Source organism: Equus asinus, chromosome 19, assembly GCF_041296235.1.
Source record: "Equus asinus isolate D_3611 breed Donkey chromosome 19, EquAss-T2T_v2, whole genome shotgun sequence".
Classification (NCBI taxonomy): domain Eukaryota; kingdom Metazoa; phylum Chordata; class Mammalia; order Perissodactyla; family Equidae; genus Equus; species Equus asinus.
Genome location: NC_091808.1, coordinates 17,532,393 through 17,552,513, shown reverse-complemented (window position 1 = coordinate 17,552,513; position 20,121 = coordinate 17,532,393). Strand labels below are relative to the sequence as shown.

Here is a 20,121-nt window from a genome sequence, read left to right as displayed (position 1 = left end):
GCGGTGGGACTTCAATACAAAGATCCCGTTTCTCCTCTCTTCTGCAGAGGTGCTATGAAAATCACTGTCGGTGGCAGGAAAAACACCCCTTCCCAAGCCGAACAGGGCCTCCTTTTGAGAAAATGGACCTGCAGAAGTATTTAAAACGGAATGTTATCTTTTAATTAAAGTAGTGAAGGCCTCTGGGCAGCCCCGAAGTCCATAGGCAACAGAAAAATATCCTGTCTGTAAAACTAATCTTAAAAAGTAAATAGAGCTATTCCATGCTAATTATAGCCTTCACCTAAGGTGGAAAATTATATATCCTTAGCACCAAGGTTCCTTTCTGGAAGGAGTCTGAAGATGGGGAAAGACAGACTTCTTAAGACATAATAACACCAGTCAACACTTAGAGTGGTGTTGTCTTTTCTTTTAATTTGCCAAGTATTATGCTAAACACGCTAAATAATTCGTCCAAAATGACCTAGGAAGGCAAGTTCTATTTTTATCTCTATTTTGCAGATGAGGAAACCGAAAGATTGAGCAACTAACTAGTGAATGCCTCATGCTTCACTAGCTGGGGAGCTGGTGTGTAAGTCTTTGGTCACTCGGTGGAATGTTCGCCAAGCGTGGTCCTGGGAACTGCAGCTTTGGCTTACCTTTGACATCTAGAAATTCAAACTCCCAGACTTCCCCCCACCTGCTGAACCAAACCTCTGAGGATGAGGTCCAGGAAACTGTTTTCGCGAATTCTGATGTATGTTTAATTTTGAGGATCTCTGAATTAGTGGAGACTTTCTCACTGTTTAGCGACCTTCTTATTTTCTCTTCTTAAAAATTTGGTACCTTTGTGTCCTACTTCCCCCTCTGCCCCAGGCCTGATGTCCAAAGTTTACTCTTTAACCTAGCCCCCACTGGCGCAGCCACTCTGCACACGTTGATCGAGGATGCTTTTCACAGGCACCTTGAATCAAATAAGAGGCACCTTGCCTTTCTGGAGACATAGCCTCAGGCTTACAAGATCCTTGACTGGTAGTAACTGTAGTAGGTACTACGGCTTCTGGAACAGAGCCACCTTCAATAGTAACCTCTTCAGCCACACTGTCCATGTGGTGCTTTATAAGTTGGTCTTAGAGATATATTCAGGGTTTGCTTTGCAAAACACATCTGTTGAGCTGTGTCGTATTTTAACTGAAGCATGGTTCACGGGCTCAGCGAATGCTAATGGACTAAGAAGGGAAGGTACAACCAGGTGTTACTGTATATAATAGGTGCTGAACTGCAACAGCCATAAATCAGGCAGAGCAGACAAGCAAATCCCTCAATATAATAAAGATTCCCAAGATTCATTCTCTGCATCTGGAACTGAAGCGTCGAGCACAAGGTGTGGCGAGGTTTTGTTGTGTTTTATATGAAAAGTACTTAAAATTTATTTTGCTTACCATCTGCTTGTGCCTACCCTGTGACAATCAGTTTGGTCTAGCAAAGATTTGAAAGATGGCGAGGCATACCAAAAATCTGCAATATTAATTCCCTACAATCTCACACAAGCTGCCTTGGAGAGAGGGTATCAGCCTAAACCATAGACCCATTTAGAGCTGACTACAAGATTAATGACTTGTCCTGCACTGATTTCCTCCTATTAGCAATCAGTGGGTCTGCTCCATCTGTCATTTCCCTGGAAAGAAAATGTGTGTTTAATTTGCCAGTAACTTCTAACTTGGCTTTAGAAAGGCAGCGACCCACGTACATTTGGTGACGACGCCTTCCAGGTGAATTATATTCGGGTGGTCAAACTGTCCCATGATGCTGGCCTCGCTCAGGAAGTCTCTCCTCTGTTTGTCTGTATAACCAGCTTTCAGTGTCTTGATGGCCACACAGATCTCTCTCTTGCCAGGCACTTTGAGACGCCCACTGCATACTTCGCCAAATTCACCTTTTGGAGAGAAAAAGAATCTACTATGGACCAGAAACACATTCAAGATGAGAGAGTAAAAGTTAACATCTGTTGAGTACTTATGACATGCCAGGCACTAGGCTAGTGTTTCACAAAGATCAAGGAAACTTCAGGTACACAGATATTTACATGTATATACAATACATTCATATGGATTCATATAATCCACATATGTATATTTAATATCCACAAAGAAAACAGGCATATTAGACAGACTCTCAGACGCTTACCAACTCCTATGACTTTTTCAATCTTAATGCAAGATGCGTCGATTTCTTTGGCAAATTCTCGAACTGCTTGGTTGGGATCTTCGTATGTAAAAGGATCCACGTAAGTTCTAACACCTAAGTAACAAACACGTGATAGGTTGGCTGAGCACGTCTCAGAAACTGCTAATAAACTTAAGTTGTCTGGGCTTAAAAATATTTAGCGTAGGAAAAGTTTTCTTAGCATGTGAAAAATACTGAGCACAGACATACGAAAATGTTGAAATTCTTGCTCTGGTTTTCATTAGCAGGTAAACAAAGAATTGTGAGGGGCTTAAGAGGCTGCAGATCTACTGACTTCCTGGAATATCTTCACACTTTAAGGACAAAATTTTAAAAACAACCCATCCCATGAAGGAAGAGAGAGTCTCTACAAGGAAGTTTGGGATGTATTAGTTGAGTGCTGTTGTGTCAATCAGTTACTCATGTCCTTCTCACCATCCCCAGCTATCCTCCCTTATAGGAACTTCCCTTCTCAACTGGCCATGCCTACATGGTCCCACCTTTTGCCCAATATCTGGACCAATTAAATATGTGACAATTAACAAACTAAGATTAGATCTAGGTTAAAAATGGACAAGAGGGGTAATGGCAGGTAGTTGATTTGAGAATATAGACTTTGTATTGGATCTCCACTTTTATTATGTTTTGGAAGGAAGGTGCTATAAGATAAGTCATTGAAGTCCACTAGATGCTTCAGCTGGAAAAAATGCTGCAGCCTAATTGTGAATGGTTTGAACGCCAGGAAATGTAATTAAGCAATAACCCACAGTCGCTTGCAAACTAAATTCAGAATATGAGCTCTGAGGCAGCGTGGAGACGTCTGGGACAAGATGCATTAGTAATTCCTGGCTACTTTCTTTGGGCATTCGTACCTCTCCTCTTCCTACTGGTGCAGATATAGAATATCACCATCTCTGAAAAAGTTTTACGGGACAGTGCTCCTGCAGAGTCATCAACCACTGTCCATTTAAGAGTCTTCTGTCTCGCTCAAGTCATTCTAGAGCCAATTCTTTGAATTTATTCTTTGACCCCCTTTGGAACATCAAAATAACTAGAACCCACTAAAAAAAAATTGATAGTTCTGAATTCTATAGCACATATACTTTGGGGTGTACCAATTACCCTTAAATTTCTTATTCTTTTCTTCTCCAAAAATTTGACCTTATAATATGAGAGAAATTGTTACCTGTTACATCTTGCCACCCAGCTACAAAAATGGGCCAGCTAGACCCACACCTTTTCAGGATGGAAAATAAAATAAAGAAAAACAACAATCTAAGGGAATTTCTCCAAACCCCATCTTTAATCTCACTTTAAACAATCCCAAATCATCAATTTCTGTTTGATACTCTTGAAGTACATTATTTGGAAAATTCCATGAAAGGACTATGTAATATAATATTAAAAGCCACATGATCATTATTTAGACATTTCTAAACTGAAAATATGACACATGCCCTAAAAATAAAGTTATTTTTAATCCAACATTTTGTACCTTGATTCAAATGCTTCTCTTCATCTGCTTCTTGTTTTGCTTTACTGTATTTACTCCGTCTATTAAAAAAATTTTGAGAAAATGAAAATTATTTTCAAAAGCTGTAACACAAGCCACAAAACAAGTTCTTTGCTACCATAATATAAGTCAGACAGATATGCTATGCCCATTTCACAGATGAGAAAACTAAGGCTTATGAGAGATGAGTAACTTGTCACCTTGGTAGTGAATAATGGTTTCAAGCACAAGCAGTCAGAGTCCAGAGTCTTTGCTCTTAACCAAAATATTAAACTAAGGGGATAAAGCAAGTATTTTACAACATAATTATAATTTCAAATCCAAATTTAATTTGAAATTATAATTTCAAATTTCAGAAGAAATTTGTCTTACTGAAGATACAATATAAGTATATTGGCTAATTTCTCCAAATATATTCAGAGTTGAAATGAGTTTCCATGGGTGTATTCTGCATAAATCAAATGGCAATAATGTTCAGAATGTGATAGGTAATTCTAAGTCCTTTTGCTATAACCACAAAAACCACGACCTCAAAAAACCTCATTATCATATTATACCCTATTCTTAAAACAATAGCTTTGTGGTTATTGGTTTCAGCTGTTGCATACAAATTCCTAAGTTATTAATGAAAATTTAAAAGGTAAATATTTGCTTTGTACTGGATTACATTCCTTAAGAGTTTGTAGAAAACTTGCAAGAGTAAAAATGAGAAGTTTCCATTTGTAGCCGAATTCTCTTTCCAAAAAGTGGTGTCTGAGACTTGGCATTCTGCTCTAGATGTCCTATAAGAGTGACATCTGGCTTTCTTATAAGTCTTGGGGATCAGAAATCTTAAATATACATAGATCTTGAATCCACCTTGATACTCTCTCTCTCTATATATATATACACATATCTCACTTAAATGAATCAGAAAGTCAATTCAGTTGCTATTATAGCTCTCTAAATTTTGTGAGGTAGAAACCAAATTACTGAAAAAAATGTGGACATTTATGTCTCTCTCAAAAAAGTAAAATTTACATTGGAATTTGTAATCATCTTGTATTTTTTTAGAGCTTAAAGACGAGGTAAGTCAAGACTCTTACGGATGAGGAAACTGAGGCTCAGAGGGGACTCCCTGAAGGCCACAGCGCGTCTTGGCAGTGTGGTCCTGTCGGAATCTGGTAACCTGAACCCCTGAGCTTTGAACAAGTAGAGAAGGCCGGGATGAGCATGTAAGATAGCAGCAGGGAGAAGCTAAAGGGGCTGAGCTTGTGCAAGCACAGAGGGGGCCCTCATGGTCACATGTTCTCACCCACGTTCCTCTCCTGACTGTCAGCAAGGCAGGAGCCAGCCCCACAATCAGAGGCTCACAGCCTGCAGATGTCCTCCGTGTGTACAATTCCCTGGAAAATAATAATACCTTGCACTTTTCCACTGCATTTAACTTTTCAAAGTGCTCTCATCACATGTATTATTTCCTCCCCCAACTGTTTGCAAAGCAGGAACCAGCTTAGTAAACAGAGGCCCCAGTTACTAGGGTCAACTGCGAAGTACACGTCATTCGGTCCCAAATAATAGCTTGCATTTTCACTTGCATTTAACTTTTTAAAGAGCCCTCATGTCTATTATTTAATTGCATCCTCACAATAACCCTGAAAGCAATCGAGCAGACAGACATGCACTCAGTTCCATTGCACAGATGAGAACATGGGAGCAAGGGCCCAAAGATTTGCCCATGACTCTCTTAGCAAGTACAGGAGTGTGTCTGCCCTCACCAGGCTCACTACTTCACATGCCTCACACAGTGGAGAAGTTATATGATGATATCTGATGAGAGTTCATTATGAGTAATATTACGTTTTATATCAGTAAGCCCACTTCAATTGGATTCCACTGCTCTCAAAATCCATTGCTTCTTCAAAGCAGCTAAACACGTTTAAACATCCTGAAACCAAACATTTGTGTGAAAGCTGTGGTCCCCTCGAATTCCCCGCCTTCCCCTTTTAAAGGAAATGTAAGAGTGTTAGGTCAGGAACTACAAAAACAACATTTCATGTCAGGGAAACACGTGGCTAGGTCCCCAGGGTGAGATAGGGTCCTGCCAGCCAGAGAGATTGCATCTTATCAGAGCTCCTAAAAGCATTATCTAAAATTACAAGGATATCTTTTAAACCACTTTAGATCTCAAATACTGATTTGAATTTCTTTCCTTTAAAGAAGGAAAAAAATGTGTAGAGCGCAAGAGCTTTGCTACCAACTTTAAATTGTCAGTGAGTTTGTCAAAAACCCTGGGATATACCAAGAGAAACAAGCAGCCTCAAGCTGCCCAGGAGTGCAATTATCCGTTTTACGTTGAACACACTCATTAAATATGTGCAAAGCCAGAGGAAATGCAAAATGGCAGGGATCATTAATTATAAGGCTGACCCGCCCATCCCTTCCCCAGACTTCTAAACGTAGAAGGAGGAATTAAATTAGTGAAGGTGTATTTTTAAAGAAACTTCTTTACTTGGAGCTTTGCTTGGAGGAGTACTCACTAAAAGCACATGGAAGGCCCAAAAAGAAATGCCAGGATTACTGTTCAAAGGCTAATTGTAGCCTATTAGCTTTTTAATAATACCTTGAAAATGAAAATGCCTGAGTCCTGCTCTATCTTTGTCACCTGATGACCCCTTACTCTTGGCTCCTGGGTAGGACAATGTGTCCGTTATTGTCCCAAGAAAGAAAGCCCATTGAAGCTGATTATTTGGTCAGCCAGCCTGGAGGAAAGTACACAGCCTAGAAAGTGCTAACTCTGAATTGACATCCGACGCAGATCACCTGCATGGCAGAAGGAAACCTTTGTTGAAGATTTTCTAATTATAGAGACGTGGGCCAGCTGATTAAAAAAGGGAAGGAGGGGGAGTGGTTGGTTAGTGAATGCTCCAGAAGGAAGCGTGGCACCTTTCAACTGCAGGAGTTGGAGAAAAGGGCCTCCTTTGCAGGTGAAACTTTGAAAGAGTATGAGCTGAGCCCTGCCTGCTGTCAAAGGGAGGCATACTAAGGGTATTAAGGGACATTGTTGATGAACAGCATGAGCCCCAAGCTCTGCCCTCCCAACCAATGTGTTGTTCCTGGCACCTTGACTATTCAATACAACAAACAAAATGGTGGAAGGGGAGCCTGGCAGGGGCCCAGCAGAAACCCCGCTTTTATTAAAATACTAACTTCCCTGATCAAGTGGACAGATTTGATTGATGTGGTTCACTGTTCCAAAACTAATTAGTAAAAGGTAAGTAATTTATTCAGTTAAAGTGCAGATTAAAGAAGATAAAGCAAAGTAATAACTAGCCCAGCTTCAAGAGGCCCTTTCCAGCGTTTAATGGCATCACCCATGAAGATTCATAGAAGCCATCCTTCTTTTTCCCCTTCCTTAAGCTGTCATTGTTCTTGCATCAAATGATGTCTAAATGTTCTTCATGAGCAACATTTTGAAATGGGTGGAATTGAACCGTACGATTGCATGCAAGTTGTTTAGAAATGTTCTCGCAGTACCATCTGCCCCCTAATTGTATGAATTTACATGACTTCATCAGAGCCAATTTAGGCTAACATTTAAGTGTATTCATTCTTATGTGATCATAATATTCCAATTAGGACACCAGAGAAGATGGATACAGACTGAATGGTAACTGTTTGAGCATTCCTGGAGCTGCTAGCTCCAAAGTAGAAAATCTTAACCTTCATAAGAAGACAAAACCAATTTGTAATGGACCACTTTATATTGTCCATTAGACTTGCACATTAATTCACAGATTACAAATGTTATCAAAATCACTGAGGAAACTCTTGAAATTTGGGTTCAACAGAACTGTCAATGTTAGCTTTTAATGTGGGTCAAATTTTCAGTTCAAAAGACATTAAAATAATCTATCTATGCCAGTACTGGAAGTCAGGAGAAGGATGCCTGTCCTTATCAGGCAACCAACTAGCTGTGTGACCTCGGTTTAGTTAATTGTTTAACCTCCTCTCCAGGCCTCAAGTTCCTAATACACAAGAGGCCAGTGTTTGAATTGAAATTCCATTTGGGGGAAACACTCTAGCTTAAATCAACCGAAATTACTACTTTTTGGGATGCTTCTGGAGGTAATCCAATGAAATCATTAATATAACAGGGGGGAGGGGATCAGAGAAATTTAACACATTCGCTCATTAGTCCTGGAGGTTATGACCTTATCGTTGTGTTTTATGATGTCATTGTTAACAGTCCTTTCAAAAATCACTTCAAAAAGGCAATAAAGTAGTTACACTGTGGAGCTCACGAATGTGTACCTAGAGGAGAACAGAGGAAATGGCGCCGTGCTGCCAAGAGAATGTGCACATGTGGTTTGGGGATAAAATTTCTAGGAACAGCATCACATGGGTATAAGTGCTGGCCTTTATACAACCCAGACAGCAAGTACAGTTATGGGCTCTGCAAGGCTGTCAGAATCCTTAAAATATAACTCAAGTGATGACGAAGACACTGATCGAAGAAGCCTATAAAAAACATGTTAATTTGCTTAACATCACATCGGTGGTAAAAACATACACTATATCTAAGTCAATGTATTCTGTATAATATTAATTTTAAATATATAAAGTTTATAAACTTAGCATAGTTTGATTCTTTCACTGAGATCCATTAGTGTTCACACATGCAAGTTGGCCAAAAAAAAAAAAAGATCTTCTCATTGAAAAATAGAGTAGAAAATACTCTACTCTGGCTTACCTAAAGCATGAGCTTCTCAGTATGAAGGGAATATATTGAAATAAATGAAACAATTGCTATAAAAAAATTCTAGCAAGATACCAGCTGTGAGCCTGAGGCCGTTTCCTCTTTCTTAAATAACAAATTAGCACCGGACAGACTTTCTCTTGGAGGTGATCAGAAGGACTGAATCATTTCTCACTGTGTGGGTCCCGGCCCATCTACCTCTTAAGAAATCTCACAGGCTACCAGCAGTGTGGAACTCGGTTGGAGAGGACACACCCTAGAAGGGATCTGTCTCTAGCATCCATTCTGGCATCAACATTCTGTGGCTCCATGACGAAGAGATGCAGCCCCATCACACCTTCCAGGCTAGGGTGTTTGATCTGTTGCTTTCCCAGCCTGCTGGCTGAAGTGTGGCAAGATTATTCTGGAGGGTACCATTTACTACCTTTCATTTCACTAACCCTGAGCTAGACTTTTGTCCGCACTACCCATCTCTTCTCTCTTCACCTGTTCTTGTCCCATTTAAACATTTGCAGTCCAACATGACAGAGCACAACAGCCTGCGTGCAGAGAAGAATCAGCTGAGTGTGCATCGGCCGTGGCAAAGCCTGTCAGCTACCTGGCTCCAGGCAGCCTTTCCCATGACAGCTTTATGGCCGACACTAAAGAAGAATCAATAGGAGGGCAAGGGGTTGACATTTCATTTTCTAAAAAGTGATCCATTGAGGACCAATCACCACGCACTGTTTATCAGCCTTGGGAAGTGACATTTTTTTTTTTTAATGGGAGAGAAGGAACAGGAATCATCACTGGGTTACTCGACAGGCTCAATTCTCCAAGGTGGGGACTCATAATTGGAAATCCGATGCATCCTGCCATCAATCCTGCCTTCAATAATAACGTGATCAATAAAAGCAGAAAGGAAATTAAGTCATCAAGCTTGCGACGCTATTTTCTATAGCGACAGCTTTTAATAAACTTGTCTTCCCGAATCACATTTTCCTGGGCTCTCCCTTTCTTTTTGTCAACGTAGAACATCCGAAAGAAACTTATAATGAGGTGACATTTCTGATGACTCCGGTTTGACTGCTGTATTTAGGACAACTTAAAATGAAAAAAAAAAGAAAATCTCAAGGAAAGCCGACCTATAACTCGAGAAGACTTCCACCCACCATCAGAGAAAAGTTGGAGGCACAAGAGGAGACCCGCTTTCTGCAAGGCACTGGTTCAAAAGAATATGCTGCCAAGCCTTTTTATTTCTCTCTCTCTTTTATAGATTGTTTTTCAAGTGCCAAGTTTGTAAACTCTGATAGAACAAGGGAGCTGCTGTTTTAGATTCATTTCTGAGAACAATGCCATGCCCACAGTGGGCTCAATGGGTATTCTCTGGAAATGTTGATGGCTTTTCCAGAGAGAAGATGGAGCCTTATGCCCATTTCTTTGCTTCCATTGCCATTTTTATTAGCCAATACTATGTTGAAGCACCTACTGTGTGTCAGATTATCTCTTTTGCCTATCAAAATTCTCCTGTCAATAGCTCTTCGAGGCAGCTATTATTATCTCTATTTCATTAACAAGAAACAAAGACTCAAAGAGGTTAAGTAATATAGCTGACCAATGGCAGAGCTCAAATCTGGGGCCCAAGTTTTGTATGGCTTTTTTTTGCCTTTGGAAGTAAGTCCAAGCTTAAGAGACGTATAAATGTAACACCTTATGGCTTAGAGTATCTAGAAATCTCCCATTGGCTTGCTTTTCAGCTTGGTTTCCTGGAATTAGTTGGGTCTTTCCAGGACTCTCAGCTGTGGGGACTGCCACCAGGGTACAGCCCGAAGCTCCAGAGGGGGATGGGGAGATCAAAGCAAAGAGGAGGGAGCTTGCGATGCAAATGCCGTGTTTATGATGCTAATCAAAAGCCTCAGCTTTGTGTGGAGCAGACAAAAAGCTCCCTCATAAAAACTAGGAAGGTGGGGGAGGGCAGTGAGTGGCTTAAGTGCTTACCTCCTGCTGATGACAAAGGCTGCGATGAGAATGACCACCAGTACCACACTGCCTGAGACGGAGACCAGAAGGACAGTGGAGTTGGCCCCATCTCCGATGATCCGGGAAGGCACTGGCAAGACAATTACACAACGGTCACCTTTGGGAAGGTCCTTAAGAGCTAGAACTTCTGACTGGATCACAAGTTTCAACTTTCTGAAGGCTTCTGGAATGCTCACAATCTCTTTTGCCCTTCGTTAAGTATTCATGCAACAGCATTTTCTAAGACAGCCTTAATGAGACAAAGGCATTCTTTCTATAATTGGATGGAGAGCTTCAACCAGAAGACTCTTATTAAACCCTGTGGTAAACGTTACCACTCACTGCTTTCTCTTCTTTTTCATTCTACTCTCAGCCCTAACTCTTACATAATGATCTGACGCATTCCTCAGCGAGAGAGACACTTGGAAATTTCAGAGAGGACAAGCAATTTCGCACGTCCCACCCCAATCCCGAAATCTATCAAAAACCTACCTATTAGTACCCAGCTCAAAAGCCATTTTCTCCTTGAAGCCTTCCAGGATAATCCCAAAGGATGTCAAACCCCTCCAGATTCAATACTAGAGTATTTTCTCTTCTGCTTTTTTCATTCTTATTTTATTTAAAATAATTTGTGAATAAAATTACTTTCTAGAACTGAAGTCAAACATTCTACCCCACCATTTCCTTATCAAGTAGGCTCAATTTTGGTCTCTTAATTACGGAGGGGGAAATATCTTATGTAAACTGCTCACTCATGGGTACACCTTCTGTTAACATTTTTGATTCAATCAACCACTTGACCCAACTCACAATACTGAAGGACTTGATATATCTGTCCAAAGGGGCTTTTTTTTTCTTTTAGGAAGATTAGCCCTGAGCTAACATCTGCTGCCAATCCTCCTCTTTTTGCTGAGGAAGACTGGTCCTGAGCTAACATCCGTGCCCATCTTCCTCTACTTTATGTGGGATACCTCCCACAGCATGGCTTGCCAAGCGGTGCCATAGCCTCACCCAGGATCTGAACTGGCGAACCCTGGGCTACTGAAGCGGAACGTGCGAATTTAACTGCTGCACCATGCCATGGGGCCGGCCTCAAAGAGGCTTTTTCAAAAACTGATCTGACTTGATTTAAATAGATTCTTAGAAAAAAATAGGAAAGAAAAACTTTTTGGTCTCTTCTTTAATGTTTCCAGGGAGAAAACTTCCTACCTTAATGTAAGATAGCTTTGCAACTCTCAATTAGTCATTTAAGCAATCCCATTTTTCATGGTTTATAGAAGGCTCAAAACAAGAGAAAAGTAGACAGCATTTTTCAATCTTATGAAAAGACAAGTCAAATACTATTATGAAAAATGCTCTTCTCTAAATAGCATGAGGTTTCTAAGTTAAAGACATTAGCTATCTAATTTCAAGCAATGTTCATTGCAACAAAACGTTTGCCTAACCAAAAATTATGTACAGCTCCTTGAATTTCACTCTAATGGGATTTGCCCTGGATTGTAAAAAGAACCTCAGAACTTGTCACCTGTGTTGGTTGTGACCTCCAGGGGCTCGCTGAAGTCTCCATAGCCAGCTGCTGTCCTGGCCCGGACATGAAAGACGTAGGAAGTCAGAGGGTTCAGGCCCTTGATATCCGTGTTCCTGGCAGCCGTCCGCACGATCCGATAGCTTCGCTCATTCTGATCCTACATTGTGGGAAGATAAAATTGAGGAAGGCGGCCAAAGAAATCCTCCACTTACTCTTGGCACAATATTATAGGAGCTAAGTCAGTCTACTCAGGAGTTGAAAGTACGTGGAGATTGATAAACTCTCTAAATCCTATATTCTCTTCAATGTTAGAAGTATTACTGATACTTCTTAGATGTTGAAAAAAATGCGGAGTCCAGGTATGATTTGCTGTTGACATTGACCACATCCAGATCTTGACTCATAATCTCTTTTGAAAAGAACATTAGAGGATGGTTGGTGGCTTTTCTCAGTCCACACCCAGCAATTTAACAGAAATAACTGTAAGAAACTCCCTTGTCTTTTTCTATTTTCCGTCTAGAAAATGTCAAAAATGTTGTAATCTGGTTTCAATGGAAAATTTCCTGTCCCTTTTCTCCTTTTAAAAAGGAAGCCAATACAAGATTATCTTCGAAAAGAAAGAGAAGACAATTGTTCATTTTCTAGACAACCTTGAATGCAAATAGCTCTCTTCACAATTCTGTCCTTTAAGAGAGACAAGTTATTTGTAAAAATAATGTCTTTCTATAACCCAAAGAGGCTGAAGAATGTAATTTTCCTTCCCTGATTTTCTATTAAAAGTCACCCAAACCTACACCTTGATACTGAATAACAATGATCTACTTAAACAGATCATTATTTCAACTTTTATGAGTCATTCTCCCTGATGGAAGGTTTATAGATCAGAACTTCTGAGCTATCATGGTTTCCATGACTAGATAGGAAAAAAATACAGTTACTTTAGAATGTAACGTCTTTTTCCTATTTTTCAAGATAACCAACTTAACATTCATACATAAAGTTCATAACTGAATTTGATTGGGAAGCAAAATGTATTTGGTTTAGAGATTCACTGGTCTTCCAGCATTTACTACTGGCCAAAAACTATAGAGACAAAAGAAGGAAGGGAGGAAGGAAAGAAGCTTGTTCATTCAAGTAGTACCTTCTCATAATACTTGACTTCATACTCCAGGATCACCCCATTGGGCCGATCTGGTTCCAGCCAAGCCAGAGCAACACTGTATCTTGTAACTTCTTTAGCCTGCACCAAAGCAATGGATGATGGTGCTATTGGGAAAAACAAAAAAACAAAAGACATCTTACTTTAAGCGGAAGAAGAAACTGGTGGTATCAGTCAATAATTTCATCTTCTTTAAGATGTCTTCCTCCCGATCCCCATTTCATTCTTCCCCAGTACAAAAGCGCACCCTTTTACGGTTCTCTCCAATACTGCTTTGTATATGATTTGTCTTAGAAAGATAATCTCTGAAGGAAAAGCCTGGTAGGTACACAAGCCTACAGCATCACCTCTACAGCACCTGGAGCCATTCCTCCTAAAAGGCTGAAGGTATAGAGAACACTATCTGCTTTTTTAGTTTTTGCAAGCCATGAAAGCCTTTTGAAGATCTCCTTTTAAGCTCAGCAAAACTGCATCTCATCCTACCTCCAAAGTGTTATGAGTTTCACATACTGGCCTTTAATTTTGTACAAGGAAGAGAATTTGCAACTCTTCCAGGGGTACCGTAGGGGATGCCAGAAGGCAAACAATTTACATACTTTCCAATATAAATAAAAGTATTGCTTAATTACAGTAGGAGTTTCCAGTTTGAACACAACCAGGCAACTAATGAAGAACACCAATAAGGCACTGATGGTCTCTCTGGACATAGATGGCATTTTGCAACTATTTTATAAGTGTTGAAATACTGCTTTTGCCTGCTAAGTAACAAACCTTCTTTCACTGAGAAAGAACAAAGGCAGTTCCCCACTGGGTGCATTATCAGGGGTGGGGAGGAGGAGAATATCTGAGATTTATAAAACCAGGCTGCCTGATGCTTGCTTCTCCGCTGCAGTGGTCACATCTCTAGCCAGCTGTTATCAAGCTCGGCTGTGACTGACAATGGTACAAATGTGCCATCTCCAGGGAGAAGAGGGAGCATTCATGCAAACTGTAATCTTATCTAACAAAGCTGGTCTGTAGAACCAGAGATTAGAGGTCTTCCTAAACTGAATGTATCTTCTTGTTTGTTCCCCAATTGTGGAGAGACGTGAAAACACTCCTCAAAAAATAGCCACAGAGGAACAACGGCATAGTGCCAGGTTCTCCTCCTGCTCTTCCTCAACACACATGCACACACACATGACTGCCGAACTGTAACTCGGAGGAAAGCAGAGGAAAAGTAAAATAAATTATCGCTAAAAATGGAATGGAGATGGCTTCAAACGCATCTGACCACATCTGACAGGTATACGGATGTCAAGGAAAACACAGACACACCATGGTCACACAAGGAAGCTTCCAGCTGAAGCCAATCCAGCAAGGAGCATGTCTTGGAGGTGGCCATTTGACAGCCTGGCATCTCCGTTAAGGGTGCCTCGAGATGGTAACACACACGCACACACACACACACACACACACACTTTCCTATTTCATTCTCTCTCTCTCTCTCCCCCAAAGCTATTCCAGATTAGATCTCAGGCATAAACGCAAGTGAAAGATACAGTGGATACACATGTCGCCTATCAAAGGCAACCCTAAGGTTAGGAATACCAAACTGGAGGAACAGAGCTGCACACAGCAGACATATGGAAGCCACTGAACATCTGAAGAAAATGAAATGCGGAAATGTGCTCATTAGCTGTGTTAAGGCTCTCCTCCCCCAACACATTCACACACACACACACACATTTTCTCTCTCTTTACTGGTCGACACGGAGCCATTGTCCAGCAAAATTCAAGGAGTGACTTTCTTAAACATAGAGCTATCAAGGAGCCTAAGAAGGCTGCCCGGCTGTGAAAAGCCATTTCACTCCAGGTAATAAATATATTGCCTAACAGAACACTTTAGCATACACTCCATAAAAAGGGGCTCTTTAAATTCTGATATTCAGAATCGGAAAATGAAATAGAAAAGTGAGGCTTTTAGAAAGAAAGCAGGAGGGAGGAAAATCATAAAGTTATAAAATGAACTTTCTCTCAGCCATGGTCTGGGTCAGATCCTGATAATCGACAGATTTCTCAGGAAAGAATTGCCTGGCTGCCCTTGGAGTGCACTGATTAACTAAGATAGTCTCTCTCTGGCTGGTTTATCACTGAACTGCTGCATGTGGGAAATGAATCTGATTTCTATTTTAGAAGCTGGAGCAGCAGTATTCCTGCGCCCATTCAAAGGGAATATGAGCTCAACCAAAGCGCTCAAAAAAATCTCAGGCAGGGAGTTAGCAATATAATGGTGGTAACTAATAGAATATTTCTAACGCAGCCCTCCTTGGAAAATTCATATGCACAAATGTGAAAATCAATCAACAGAGTGTATGCTGACTCAACTGTCGTAAAAATGGAGGAAAATGAAATTAAAGAGGAAAGTAGAATAAACAGTTCTAATTCACAAAAAGTATTATGTTGTACGGCTGTAAAGTTGGAATTCTTTCTGAACAGATGTTTTTCAGGAGAGCATTGTTATGAGGCCATGGTGACAAAAGCAATCCAGAACCAAGCGAGATTGAGAAACATACCTAAAACATGCAATTGCATTGCAGAAAATATGGCAGTCACCCTTCCTCCGGGAGGAGAGCTTCTTAACTTCTCTAGTAAGAAGGACACCAATTTGGGAAAAGTTGGGCTTTGCCACACTGCCACTTTGGAGGCAAGAGGCGGCTTGGATGTCCGCTACATTATAAGCTGCATAAGGGGTTTTCCCTCATCTTTCCTACCCTGCTTCCAAGACAGCCTCCAACTCTACATCTGGAAGCCATCACTCTGCCTGTGTGCCTGCCCGTGGCTCATTTCCCTAGAGGAGGCATTTGGCAATGGCATTTCTCAATCATTTCCCTACCCCAGCAATTCCCAAGAATCAGTCTTCTCATGCCACCCATGTAATTGCTGCCACATCCCTCTGCAACTTGTACTACGATTTAAGTAATGTTTTTCTTAAATCAACACACGCTATTATTTTGAGAGGAAACTTCTCATTACTGTTATCACTTGCAATTAATGGCAGGTAAGCATAAAAATGAAAATAATATGTAAAAAATAAATGCAATCTATGTTTGCTGGATGCTCTTGCCTCTCCACACTTTGCCAAAAAGAGAGATTAGTCAGTATTAGAGAAGGATTAAGGGTAATCCTGGCACCAATTTGAGATTCCAACCTCAATGTAATCAGAAGAACTGAGAGAGAGAATTGAAAAGAAAAACCCTAACTTTCACACAATGCAATTCAGTATTATGTAACTTTTCATGGGTCTTCTCTAAAATCATCTTTGATGTCACCATTGGTATGTTTCCACACTTTGGTAAACACTGCCAAACCCTACTCAATATAGAAATGTTTTGGATTCTGAGTCCCAGTACCCTAGGGCTCTGCCCTTTGCTAACAGAATTAGAAGAGGAGATAATAGACTAATAAAATAACAGACTGAACACTCATCCCAAATCTATGCTTCACTAGGAGGTTTGACAAATTAATGCCTTAAGTTTAAAAGATGGCTTCTAGTCATAGTGGGAATTTTGGTCAACAGAAAAAGACCAAGCAGAAAAACATCTTGTTGCCTCTCAGTTCTCTGATTTACATTCTGACACCTTATAGAGACATGGTTCTTTCTCAGTACTGACTCATCCACTAAGCACATACTTAATGAGCACCAGTGGAACAAAGCAAAGATGGGAAGGGCAAAGAAAATGGAATCAAATACAATCCTTGGTATCAAATTAAGTACCATCTTATCAATTAGCCTCTTCTTAATTAGAAAAAAGATGGGGAAATTTTTATAATAGGTCTTATAGAGAAGACACTCTCTAATGCCAACTTAGAGGACCCATCTTCTAGAACTCAAGAGGAGACCATTCCTGCTAACCCTCTTCTTCTCCAAGTTCTCTCATGGCTACGGGGACAAGAAGTGGGCATTTCATCATCATACAGTATCTTTAGACACGCAATACTCAGCTGACGAGTCAGAGGAGAAGCTGAGGGCTGATGTCAGTATCCTCACGAAAACAAAGAGATACCTCTTAGATGGAGAAACATTCCTATCAACCCACAGACTTCCTTCATAAAAGGAACGTTTGCTTTAAGGAAAGTTTTGTGCCCCTGGACATAAGCAGACATTTTTTAATGGCTGGCATCTTGACACAACACACAACACGGAGAGCTGGTCATGCTAGTTGACAGCCATCTGCTTAGAGAAAGATGACTGCTGGACGTAAAAATCACAAAGGCAAGAGCTACTAAAGGGTAGTTTTTAAAGAAAGCTTTGTGATTCAATTCAATTAAGTCCTTCATTTTCAAAGTTTTGAAGCAGAATTTCCAAAGACCAATGGATGTCTATTTTCCTGTCCTGAGATGCCAGTATCTGAGGCCACCTATTCCTATTACTCTCAAGGGGATTTCAATAGTTTTGAATCCAAAACATGTCCTCCATTTCCTCTTCTTTTTACTTACGAATCCTGCTGACACATCCATTCAATCATTCGACAAATGTCCTTTAAGCCTTTGCTTGAGGAACTTAAAATCCAAAGCAGAGCTAAACAGGCGTTTATATTTAAAAAGTTAAACAATACTTGGCTGAATGAAGATAGTGACTGAGCCCAGAAGCTAGAATAGCGAGGAGTGCATTGCGGACCACAGAAAGAAGCATGGAAGGATTTGGAGTAGGGCTGGGGAAGTATGGTCAAGATTTGCAGGGATGAACAGGAGGCAAAAAGGGGAAAGGGTGGCTGAGCCGAGTGCACTACTGCAAATATGATGGAATCTTCAAGAAATCACGAGCTCACTGGTTATGTGAGGGTGGAGGGCTCATCCGGGACATGTGAAATGCAGTAAAGATGAAAATGTATTTGATCCACACACTTAAAGTATTCTTCACATTACTAATTTGGTGGGAAAGTCAATTTTGGGAAAGAATTTTGGATACAATTCCAGGTTTGAAATTTACTGCTGCCATCCTGGGCAAATGACTCAAATTTTGTCACCTCAGTTCTCCCATTCTTCCCTCCCGATACAAGCATGTAAGCCATTAGAATGTACACGCCATTAGGGTCGGGCTCTACCTGGTTCATCTCTAATCCCCCCTATCCGAGCTCATCTCTGGCACACAGCAGGTGCTCAGTAAATTTGTCGAATGAATAAAAGTGAACTAAATGTTCAAACAGATCTAAAAACATCTTTGAAGATGGTAAACTATTGTCTAAATATAAAGTACCAGAAGTTAAGTCATCCTTAAACAATTTTTTATCTGCACCTGTTTCGGATGACTTTCTGTGGGTTTCATTTTGCTATTTAGGTTAACTAAGATCTTGACAATGAGACGTGAAGCAAATGACAATTCTAATTATAAGTGAAGTCTCTCTTTTTCTAAGGGATAAGTGACACTCCTGAACTTTTTTCAAACACACAGGCTGTAAAATGTCATTCAAATATAAGTTAACATTAAAACCAGTTTTCACTGCACCTGTTATGGCCAGCATTTTGAAGGAGTGCTCTTTTGGTTGATGGAGGCGTTGACAATCGGCTCAGTGTTTTTCCTCTGTATCTGGAGGGCATATGCAACCATTTCTTCTGACTTCCTAACCACTAAGGTGTAATGGTGTTGAGATTCCCCCAAGTCATAATCCTAAATCCAGAAAGAGCTCTAAGTATCTCCCTTGTTTTTTAAGACCAGAGTTATCTCCAACATGCACTAGCATCAATAGTCACTGCCCGGAGAAGCCATTAGCTCCTGCATACATCCCTGAAGTCCCACCAAAAGGACATCCTAGTTGACGTGTCAAGGGCCCAGAGTGGAGAGCCCTCTGCAGTCAGGGTAAGGCAGCAAGATCAAACATGTGGAACAGACTCAGTCTTTCCACGCACCTGTTGGATACAAGCAAAATATCAGTTTTTAAACATGGAATAAAAACCAGAGGATAAAAGGCAAAATTCACCAAAGCTTGGAGGTTGGATGATCTGAGCTTTTTACAAGAAAGTCAAGATAAATTCTCCCCTCCTCAAACAATTCTGTATTCAAAATTCCACCTACCCTCGAGAAACCGAGAAAACTTTCTGAATAGAATCCTCATTTGCTACGGCCCCGTGGTCCTATCTGGTTTGAGAGTAGACCACAATGCATCAAGAAGGCACATGTGGGTTTCATCTCTGCGTGTGTTTTTGAGAAACAGAAACAGCACAGATGAGGGCCTCTATCCTGACTCTAACAGTGGTGTGTTTCACAACGAAGAATTACAGGAGATGCTTTGATGTCAAACAGAGGTGGCTCCTTTTAAGAAAACGGCAAATTTAACTTTCTTTGGTTCAAAGCTCAGCAGTTCCCCCTGCTCCCCACTGACGCGAATGCTGCAATTTTCTTTTATTCACTTCCTCAATGACTTGCCATTAAACACCTACAAGTCATTTTACTGCAGCAGTTCAGTACTTATGACACCCAAATAGGATGGAAAAGAGAAAAAGAGGTTGGAGAAAAGCAAGGGAGGAAGGAGTCATGCAAACTTTCATTTGTGAGCTATAAAATGTTTTCTTGGGTTCAGCATCAAAAGCAATGAATTAAAAACACTTTGGGGGAACTTGGTGGGGGGAGGGGAGGTGAAACAGATAAACTGCATTTCCCTACTGGCTCAAATTAGGGAGGCGGAGGGAATAAAGCAAGAAATAAACAGATGCAATGAAAGGTCGGTCTCCAGCCTGTGGTCAAGGAGATGTAAAAACAGCCCTATCTATACGAAAGTCAAGAAACCTAAGCCTTGGATGTCAGTGGTACCCAATGCTCACTGTTTGGAGGGAAAATGACTTCTTAACTACAGCAGGGTAGCGTTTCCCTCTCCAGGATCTGAATTCAGAGATGGTGTTTACTCAAGGGATCTTTCTCGGACAGGAAAAATAAACCCGCAGTTTATACATATCTCTGTTCAATGCAAATCGCGTATTTAAATTTAATTACTTGGAGCTTA

General features: G+C 40.6%; 1 protein-coding gene across 2 annotated transcripts in view; it reads right to left on the bottom strand.

Moving 5' to 3' along the window:
• The window catches only part of EPHA4 (EPH receptor A4), a 138,042-nt gene that overhangs the window by 20,693 nt on the left and 97,228 nt on the right, over positions 1–20,121 (bottom strand). For both annotated transcript variants that reach the window (XM_014843255.3, XM_014843256.3), the window contains exons 6-11: positions 13,124–13,248; positions 11,980–12,139; positions 10,434–10,545; positions 3,701–3,759; positions 2,167–2,280; positions 1,730–1,915 (exon numbers count right to left, since the gene is read on the bottom strand). In XM_014843255.3, the coding sequence (XP_014698741.3) occupies positions 1,730–1,915; positions 2,167–2,280; positions 3,701–3,759; positions 10,434–10,545; positions 11,980–12,139; positions 13,124–13,248 (756 nt within the window). The remainder of the gene's footprint in view (positions 1–1,729; positions 1,916–2,166; positions 2,281–3,700; positions 3,760–10,433; positions 10,546–11,979; positions 12,140–13,123; positions 13,249–20,121) is intronic.